Below are 10,146 nucleotides of genomic sequence, written 5' to 3' on the forward strand. Positions count from 1 at the left end.
CCCCTCGGCGCGGCGCATGCGCGTTGCTCCGTAATTGTAGCGACAGGCCGGGCCGCTTCCTGTTCCGGGCGAGGCTGAGGCGGCGGCGGCGGGATGGACCGGGAGCTGCTGCGTCAGGCGCTGAGCTACCACGGCCCCGAGCTGCTCTCGCTGCTCCGCGCCGAGCAGCACGACAACCCCGACTTCCGCGGCCTGCTGCCGCCGCCGGGGACCGCCTTCGAGCCGCCCCGCGGGGCCCCGTCCCCGCCGGCCGCCTGGTGAGGGGCGCCGAGGCGGTGAGGTGGAGGGGAGCCAGCCGTGAGGGGGCCGGGGGGGGTTTCTGACCGGTTCTCCTTCCCCCAGGAAAGAGAGGGCGAGCCTTGACACCGAGATAAAGCGCTTCATCGCCAAAAAGGCGGATCTCCTGTTCGCTCACTCCTGGAAGCCCAACGGACCTCTCTGCGAGACGATTGAGGAAAATGAAGGTAAGCCCGCTCGCGGTGAGCGGCCGCTTCGCTGTCAGGGTGTCACCGTGTCGCCCGCTGCGTAGCGTAAGGACACGGTGCTTAAATTAGCAGCGTTTTTAAAAACAGGGTGAAGGGTTTTGCTATTGCTTTTTAGAGTTTGTGCACAAACTTTCTGTTGGTACGGATAAAATAGGCTTTAACGTTCTTCGCTATCGTGAAGTATTTTGTGTTTTCAGGCTGTCTGTCCTTGGGATAGAGTTAATTATCTTCCTGGTAGCTGGTACAGTGCTACGGTTTGGGTTCAGTATGAGAGGAATGTTGATAATACACTGATGTTTTCAGTTGCTGCTAAGTAACGTTTAGACTAAGTTAAGGGTATTTCAGCTTCTGATGCCCAGCCAGCAAGAAGGCTGAAGGGGCACAAGAAGTTGGGAGGGGACACAGCCAGGGCAGCTGACCCAGACTGGCCACCAGGGTACTGAGTGAGCGGCTGCATGGTGCTTAGTTGCTGGCTGGGCTTAAACCATGATACTGTCGCTTGGTCATTTCATCACTGTGAATGTCTCATGTGTTGCAGAGTATTATGCTGTTATGCCTCCCCTGGAACGGTTCATGGAGGTTCCCAGGGAAGACAGGAGAGAATTGTTTTTTCGAGACATCGAACGTGGCGATATTGTGATCGGGAGGATTACTTCTATTCGTGAATTTGGCTTTTTCATGGTGTTGATTTGTCTGGGAAGTGGTGTCATACGGGAGATTTCAGATCTAGAAATCAGTGTAAGATACAGCTTTGGTCAATATTTTATTCTTGATAAAAAACAGTAACTTTTTACTTTATTAGTTTCTTCTTGCATCTCTTAACGGAGTGGTATGTGTAAAGGTGAAACTGAACTTTGGGATGGTGGGTGGTATCTGAATTTGTGGACAGCTTATGATGCTTTGCTGAGTCAGCAGATGCTTCTTTTTATGACCCATACTCAATATGTGTTGCTTTTGAATTGAAAAGTTCTTCCTTTATGGGTGCATAAACTTTTATTTGAACCAAGCCATGCTTTTCACTGTCATGGATCTGATGTGTATTAAGATTAAATGTATCATCTTCTGTCTTAGTCTTGGGGAGGAAAAAAAAAACTTTTGGCTTTGTTTGTGAAATTCCTACTTCTATTGCAGGCTCTTTGTCCTTTGAGAGATGTGCCTTCTCAGAGCAATCACGGAGATCCTTTGTCTTATTATCAAACTGGAGACCTTATTCGAGGCAAGTAGTTGCAAAAGCTGTCAGGAATCTATTTGTTTGTTTTGAGACATTTCTGTAATTTTATCTTAACTTTTATTGTTTCTATAGCTGCAATCAAGGACATTGATCGTTACCATGAGAAGCTCACGGTGTCACTTTATAGCTCGGCTCTTCCACCCAATCTTTCCAGTACAAAACTAGGTGTAATTACTTCTGATGACTTCCCATTACATTATAGGTAAGAATATGCTATTCAGCTGTACTTGTTAGGTTTGTTCAGTGTGTTTGTAAGAGCATCTTTGACAGACTGCTCTTTAAACAATGGTGTTTCTGATTTAATTGGATTATTACGTACTTTTTGTTGTTCGTGTCTCTAACATACTTGTTTCTGGATATGTCAGGTGTGGTTGGTCTTTCAGCATCTTTCCCAAAATGTACGGAAAGCAAAAAGCAGAGTGAGGTATTTGTCACTGTAGGACTGTGTTAATGAAAAAAAAAAACAACAACAAAACCCCCAAAAAACCCAAACAACAACAATAAAAAACCAAGAAACAAACCCCTTGGGAGACTGGAATATGAAATTCTTAAAATTTTAAAACTACCCTTAGAAAACAGAAGGACACAGCTGTCTGTAATTTTTGTAATGTTTTTGTGTGTTGGAGGGGGCTTTGAGCAACCTGATCTAGTGAAAGATGTCCCTGCCCATGGCAGAGGGGTTGGACTAGACGGTCTTTGAAGGTGCCTTCCAACCTAAACCATTCTGTTATGTCCTGGAGATATCTCAATGGGTGCCAAAATAGGTTTCAAAAGCTTGCCTAGGCTGAAGGATATGAGGCTTGCTAAATAGTAGGAAAATACATCCCTGTAAAAGAGAACTACTTGTGAGCAGTAATAAATATCAATATAGGCATTCTAAATATAATCATCATAAAATTGAGTATAGTGCCTGTGAGGTTGTATTTGTGTACATCGGTGCTTTTTTTTAAGGCGAAGCATGGAAGTCGCTAATACAGCAGAGACATTTGAAGAGGTTTTGCATCGTTCCCCAGGATTTGCTAATCCATCATTAGTTGAATATTTAGCAGAAAAACTAGGGCTAAGTGAATCAAATCCACCGTCTTTGATGCGAAGTCTTCAAATGTAAGTGATTTTTACATTGTTCCTATCCTATAGCTTTGTGGAGATTATTCTAATCCATTGAAATAGACTTGTGAGTGGAAGTCCTAGACCACTTATACTTAAACCTTTTTCATTTTGATTTGCATGACTGCAGCTTACGTGTCCTTAAATATTTAAAAGCAAACTCCTCTAGAGTAAGAAATTTACATTGGAAATTCTTTTGCTCTGAATAAGCAAGATACCTTATCACACAAAATGTTTGATACCAAATACTTCAGGAATTTATTGCTTAGATCTTGTCAGCGTCTTTGGATTGAAATGCAGGATGGTTTGAGTTTTAATATTTTCTGTCAGATGTTTATTCACAATCTTTATTTTAGTAATAGATCTGATCTCTTCAGTAAAATAGGCTCAAACATATACAATGATGGATGCTGTGAGCCCTATGCATATTAGGCCCCAAAGCAGGTGTAAATATGGTATATTTTTGTTAAATGTACTGTAGGTACAAGCAGTACAAGCAGGTACTTTTAGAATGAATTGGGAAAAACTGGTTTCAGAAATATGAAACAATGTTCCTGACTGAGAGAGAGCAGTAAAGTATTGTATAAATAATATTTCAGCTTGTTTCAACTGCATTATGTATTGTAAGTTTAATTTTGTAGACTCAGAAGGCCAACTTGATGTTTTTGTTTGGTTTTTCCTTAAAGTAAAAATTTCAATGAAGAAGATTTTGCTCCTGCATTGCGGAAAAAGCAATCTGCATCTTGGGCCTTGAAATGGTATGCAATACGTTTTCTTGTCAGAGCTTGATGTTAGGGTAGGTTACAGGTCATGTTTCTTAAAAGAAAATACACATTGAACCAGTTCTTCCACCACACGTGTACTCATGTGACCAGGAAGATCTTCTTGAAAGTAACCCTAACTGCTAAGTGGGTATGTGATAGATAGTCTCGAGATTAATTTCTAAAATACGTGTCAGGTTCAAGGGAGAACTTCTTAGAATATTTATAATATGTTGGCCCATTGATGAGGTGAGAGCGAGATTTGTGACAATACCAAGTACACAATTTTCCATTTTATAATTGGGTGTTGAATGACCTAATACTGCTTGTTGTGCCATTTAAGCCTCAAACTGTAGATTTAACAAGTGCACTTGCTGTTTTTGAGAAGTTAAATGTATTTCCCTGGCTGCGTTTGGAACAGCAGCTTTGGATAAGTGCTATTGCTTTTACACTATGCGGTGTATTTGGGTGTGCCACAGGGTGGAGGAGGCAGAAGAAAGAGAGACTTTTCTCCTAAAAATGTAAATCTTTTGTGGAAAAACTTGTCTTGAATCTACCAGCTCGACCCCCCCCCCCCCTCCCCCCCCAAAAAAAACCCCCAAAAATATCTGAGTGAAGCCTCAGAATTTCTGGTTTCTATGCTAACAAAGCAGTGTTCTTCTTAAAACAGTAGTGTTTTGCAACTTTGATTTAATTGCAGAAAAAGTTGCTTATAATGTTAAATTAAATATAAATTTTAATTTTTAAAAAAAGTCTGTAATTAAAAGTTCTGAAATTCAACTCATATCAGGTATCTTCCAAGAAGTTAATCTTGGCAAATGTAGAAGAAAGGCTCAGGTAATATGTAATATAAAATCTCAAAATATTCCAGTTTGAGATGAACTGGTTTCAGCATGTACCATCTACCCATCTCACCTTGTGTCATTGGTCTAATGATGATTTTTAGCTTTGGATATTATTAAGCCTGTTCCAGTTTAATGGTTGTAGGTCACACATGGAGTTTTGTGAAGAAAAGTGCTTAAGTATTCATTCTGTAAATGAAAAATAGTGTAATGTAGTAGCACTGTGTGCAGAAATGCTCTCCATTGCCTAATGATTTTGGATTGAAGACAACATATTGTTGGAGAATTATGTCAGTATCGCATCAATTTGAAATGCCATTGTTAAGTATGTGATAACAAAGTCAAGTTTTATCACCTATTGCTTGTTTGGAACTGTAATTTGTGAGTAATTAACAGTATAAGATTTGCATAAGCTAACTGTGCATAATATTTTCTAAATGTTTTTCTTCAGCGTGAAGGCTGGGGTTGATTATTTTAAGGTTGGGCGCCATGTGGAAGCCATGAATGAGTACAACAAGGCTTTGGAAATTGATCCTCAAAATGTTGAAGCTTTGGTAGCACGTGGAGCTCTGTAAGTCTGTTTGTTTCACTGGTTTTTCTATTTCATGAAAGAGAAACATCCCTAAAATCCATGCAATGTTTCTGTTGTTCTAGGTATGCAACAAAAGGAAGTCTGAACAAAGCTATAGGTGATTTTGAAATTGCTTTAGAAAACTGTCCTACCCATAGAAATGCAAGAAAATACCTCTGTCAGACACTTGTGGAAAGAGGCGGGCAGTAAGTGTTGTGGTTTTGTTCGGTTGTTAACAATTTTCTTATAATATTTTTTTAATACTGTTCTAGTTAGGACACAGAATAGCATATTTCCTTCCTTTGTTGGAAATACCTGCTTGTGCAGTTGGTTTACTCTTCTCTGTCCCAGTTAAAATCCTGGCAAAATATTTGAAGTTTAATCCTTTATATCCTTTCAGTGGTAGCATACCAGGCTTGCATAAAGTCTTGTGAAATGATTGAATGTATTTCAATAAGGTTTGTCAGGTTTTGGGTTTGTTTTTTTTTTAAAGAAAGTATTTGTAACAAAACGATGTTCTGTTACTCTACTGAAATGCTGCTTAGCCGCTATAACACAAAACTTTACTTTTGAATATTCAGGGAATAGATTTCTTTTAAGCCTTGTGTTAAGAAGAGAGAGTATTTTTGAACCTGGAATTGAAATTTCAAAGAATAGTATTACTGAGGATGATTAGGAGATATTGAAATGTCAGAAATGCCATTTTATTTCTTTGCTCAGGTGGGCTAACATGACAGATAAAGTCTTGGAGGGATGCAGTGGTAGTGTTATAGTGCAAATAAGAAAGGTAGTCCTAAAAATAAGAAAAAACCTGTCAAAATCCATGGCTTAATTGTATATGAATTATCACTTGAATTTTAGGTTGGAAGAGGAAGACAAACTACTAAATGCTGAGAATTACTATAAAAAAGCTTTAAGTTTGGATGAGACTTTTCAGGAAGCAGAAGAGGCCTTAGCGAAACTCCGTAAGCATATGCAGGTGATTCTTTACTTTCTCTTCATATAGTGCTCTCAGTGACAATAAATGAATATCAAAAATCTTATTAAATTTTTTGAACAGGGAGAGTTTTAAGTTGATGGTTTGTCTTATTTTCTGCTTCCCTTCTACACAGTAAATCTTTTATAGAGAGCATTATGGCTGTACCTACCAGAAGAAAGGTACCTCTTGATGACTCCACTGTTTTGAACAGGATAGTAAAGCAATGCCACAGTGGAGACAGTGAAAGAGCAAAGCTGTTAACTCTGCCAGCTAAAGGAAGGATAAGAATATTCTATCGTACAAGCATGATTAATGTTAAATTAAAAGATTCTGTGAATACAAACATGCAAAGTGCAAAATACTTAGGCAAGCCAAATAAACATTGCACACCATCGTACCATGCATATCCTTGTCATTTGGAGCAATTACAAAAAGATAGAGTAACACCAGTCAAAGCTAACCCACAGGAAGATCACATGAGAGGGGAAATTAAGAGGTGATTTAAAGGAAAACAGCAGGAGGTGGAGGGTGGGTGGGCAGGCAGTTTTGAATATCTTAGCTTTCTTCTCTGCTGTTTTTTTTCCTCTCTTCTCTTGCACACAGCATGTTTCCCAGGTGAGCCCTGGTGGGTCTTTATGCTAATCAGAGTTGTCATCTTCTTTCTTTCATTTACCTCCTTTACTTATGTTGCCTTCCAGAGAGGATCAAAGAGTAAAACAGAGCACTGAGGAACAGGCTTGTTTTATTCTGTGCTTCTGCATGTATGGACATACATAGACTGGGGTAGATGGCCTTAATCAACACTTCTTCAGCTGGTGTAGCCATAATGCTGACAAGTTGTGTGGAAAGAAGGGGGAAGAGGAGATATGACAATCTTTTTAATAAAACCAAACTACATCACAGATAAACTATTGTATGGCATTTGAGTGCTAGCTACATTTGGCTGCTTTAGAAAGAGGTGTTAGTCTCAGGTAAAAGAAAGAAAAACATTCTCAGCAAGTAGGAGACAAATTTTACTCTCCTTTAGCATTTTCCTGGGATAATGGGTCATTGATGCAGCAGATAAAAGAACACAGTGCTGGCTATTGCTTGTTGATTTGCATAACCTTAATGCAATTAAGGGTTTCTTTTATTGTGTCTGTTAAAACAGTTGCTAAGTTTTGAAAATGATAATCAGACTTTCTGCTCACTCTGAATATGAATAGAGCTACTCTTTAGGGCTGTAGATGGCAGAAGTGTGATCTCTAATAGACTTAAGTAGTTTAAGTGTTATTCATCTGGTGAGGTACTCTTCTGCATTTACCTGTATTTTAATATGTAAGTAAGTCTGATATTACCACTGTTGTGCTAGAATAGCTGAAACAACACTGAAGTAAGTTTTCCTGTAATACTGATTATGTGTTTTTCTCCAATGCATTTTCTTCTGAATTGGACCGTTGTTGCTGTATCTGACATCTGGTGCTGCTCATCACCAATAAACCCTTGGAACATGGTTTCTTACGTAAACTATGCATCAAACTGGTCTGTGAAATTGTTACAAAACGGTTTGTATTCGAACATGGCCAACTTGAATATGTTTTAAAATGGGTTCTGTCACGTTTTACTTGTAAACTACAATAATGATACTTTCCCTCAAACCTTGCTCTTTCTCTGCTCTTTCTCTGCTCTTTCTCTGCTCTTTCTCTGCTCTTTCTCTGCTCTTTCTCTGCTCTTTCTCTGCTCTTTCTCTGCTCTTTCTCTGCTCTTTCTCTGCTCTTTCTCTGCTCTTTCTCTGCTCTTCTCCATGTTGGTAATATTGTGCTTTTCTTGCCTATTCTATCTATACCTTTTGGGCACCATGCTTCATGGTGTGCTGGATCACGGGTACCACTGCAATGGCTGGTCAAATGTATTTTTTTAATGGAACAAAAACTGCAATATGGTCCTTAATGTAAACCTGATTATCACAATGGCCAATGCCAAACTCCTGAACAATATTAATTCTTGATCTGGGAATCCTGGTAAAACATCCCTGGTGTAATTATACATTTGAATGGGGTTGGGGACATGGGGAAAAATACCTGTGTTAACACTTTTAATGTCATTTTTTTATGATGCTTGGGTTCAAAAAAGAAATCTTTGGAAATGAGGGAGAAACAAGCTGCCAAAGAAGAGAGACAGAAAGAAAAGAAAGTAGAAACAAGTGCAGAAAAATTGCGTAAGCTCTTAAAAGAAGAAAAAAGGTAACTTTGTTATATTCAGTATACTGATTATGTGGCAATAAGTGCAGATGAGACTAGGAACAATCCATTTCCAAACAGATTGTCCAACAGTAAGCTAGGTAGAACTTCTACCTAGGTAAGCTGCTTTCCCTCCAGAATTTTTTTGTGGGTAGTGTTCTTTAGTGCATATAACCTTTAATGGAGAGATACGTGGAAGAGAAATAGTTTAAAAAATACTTTGCAATGATGTGAAGTATTTTAAAAGTGTAACACCATATTAAACTGGGGAAAGATGCATTTTATAACAAACTGCTTGGTGGATTTAATCTTAATTTTCCTATAAAGAAATGATGTTTGAAATTGTCTTGCCAGGTCAGGCTCAGTTTCCATTCATGCCTTATAGTCCAATCTCAGCCAAACTCGGGGGAGTACAGATTTGCTTTCTACATATAATTTTTGCCTGATACTGAAGATTATCTCACAGGTTAATTACATTTTTTAGGTTGAAGAAGAAAAGGAAAGTATCAACCTCCTCCTCCTCCTCTTCTTCCTCCTCCTCAAGTGATTCTTCATCAGATGTATCAATTTCTTCTTCTTCCTCTTCCTCTGATCACAAGAAGCGTAGGAAAAAGCGTCGGAATAGATCAGAGTCTGCACGCAGCTCCAAAAAATGCTCATCTAGAGCTTCTTCCCATTACAAAGATCAGATTAGGAAAGAGGAGTGGTATTCGCCTCCGGCTGATACCTCTGCTTCCTTTCTTAACCAAAATTTTGAAGTGGAAAAACTGCTGGAAAGGCAGGACAGCTTAGTGTGTCCAAAAACAGAGGTAAAAGAGAAGGACAGACACTGTTCCTTTTCGAGGACTTCAGGTGATGATGAAGACACATTTGGAGGTAGGTCTGAAGATTCAAGAGATTCTTACAGTAGCTCCAGAACTCTGCCAAGTAGTAGCAAGACTGAAAAATATGGTAAAACAGATAGATTTTTCTCCAGTCGGAGGGGTTCTTCAGGTTCATATCATAAGTCAGATGATAAACCCAGGATGCGTTATTTTAGGAAATTGGAAAGGGATGTAGAGGGGAGAAAAGAGCAGTTTAAAAAATATGGCTCAGGTCAAGACAGGTATTACATGTCTCCAGCAGGGTCTGACTATTCTGGGAAGTCAGTGGGAAAGTACAGATCGTATTCTAGCACCTGCTTACGTGAAGGTGATAAAAGTTACGATAGTGATAGGCATGTGTTCAGTCAGCATAAAAATGAAAGTGAGTATAAGAATAGGAAAAGAAGTTATGAGGAGACTAATGAAACCAAGGAACCAGATGAGGAAATGTCTTTAAATGGTACAGCACAAACAGAAAGTGGCAGTAAAAGAAACCTGCCCCAGAACTTGGTTAATATATTCAATCAAATAGCTGAGTTTGAGAGGGAAAAAGGAAGTAAGCAGAAGAAACAGTAAAGTACCTAAGAAAACACTATTCTGATGAGTGTAGTTAAATGAACTTTTATCTGAGTAGCTCTTGAGGAAATGTATATGAAGAGTGATAGAAAGGCAGAATTTATTCCATCTTGCAGAATGTTAAAGAATGGAAAGAGATGCAAGGGTATCTATCTTACATAAAATATCAGTTATTATTTAAAATCTAACTTTCCTGTGCTCTTAATTTGGGATGTTCCTGTACAAAATTCTCTGGCTGATGGGTTGAAATCCTTTGATATCCCTGGACTATAGTTAGCTGTAACTCACATCAAATATGCACTTTAACAACAGATCGTATTTGTTTGTTTCTTTCTCATCCCTGGGGTACTATTGACTGTTGATATTTTTGTATCAAACTTAACTTCCAGCTATAGAAAGGGGATAACTGAATGGAAGTCATGTGCCATCAATGTATATAGCTCATTTGATCATTAAATTTTCTTAGTTTTTCTTAATTTTGTGTCTTGATTTTTGTTTACATTGCTGGGATG

The 10,146-nt window shown here is 38.9% G+C and overlaps 1 protein-coding gene across 2 annotated transcripts; it reads left to right on the forward strand.

The window, feature by feature from the left end:
- Positions 1-73: 73 nt before the first annotated feature.
- Positions 74-10,110, forward strand: TTC14 (tetratricopeptide repeat domain 14). Of its 2 annotated transcripts, none has more exons than XR_012650925.1 (12): positions 74-257; positions 343-464; positions 1,024-1,223; positions 1,617-1,701; positions 1,789-1,918; positions 2,668-2,820; positions 3,510-3,581; positions 4,878-4,997; positions 5,081-5,203; positions 5,859-7,520; positions 8,089-8,198; positions 8,680-8,696. XR_012650925.1 is itself a non-coding variant. In XM_075031451.1 (12 exons), the coding sequence occupies exons 1-12, from the start codon at positions 94-96 to the stop codon at positions 9,632-9,634; spliced, it is 2,352 nt and encodes a 783-aa protein (XP_074887552.1). In that variant the 5' UTR covers positions 74-93; the 3' UTR covers positions 9,635-10,110. The 2 variants fall into 2 exon arrangements, 1 of the variants encoding a protein (XP_074887552.1); XM_075031451.1 differs by having other exon boundaries at positions 5,859-5,976; positions 8,680-10,110.
- The last annotated feature ends 36 nt before the right edge of the window (positions 10,111-10,146 follow it).

Source organism: Buteo buteo, chromosome 7 (genome assembly GCF_964188355.1).
Source record: "Buteo buteo chromosome 7, bButBut1.hap1.1, whole genome shotgun sequence".
Lineage (NCBI taxonomy): Eukaryota > Metazoa > Chordata > Aves > Accipitriformes > Accipitridae > Buteo > Buteo buteo.

What these genes read in the sequence shown, in the direction of transcription:
- TTC14 (XM_075031451.1), top strand. Translation starts at nt 94, where the DNA reads ATGGACCGGGAGCTGCTGCGTCAGGCGCTGAGCTACCACGGCCCCGAG. An exon ending in TTTCAGATCTAGAAATCAGT is followed by an intron (nt 1,224 to 1,616) that starts GTAAGATACAGC and finishes CTTCTATTGCAG; the next exon opens with GCTCTTTGTCCTTTGAGAGA. An exon ending in GACTTCCCATTACATTATAG is followed by an intron (nt 1,919 to 2,667) that starts GTAAGAATATGC and finishes CTTTTTTTTAAG; the next exon opens with GCGAAGCATGGAAGTCGCTA.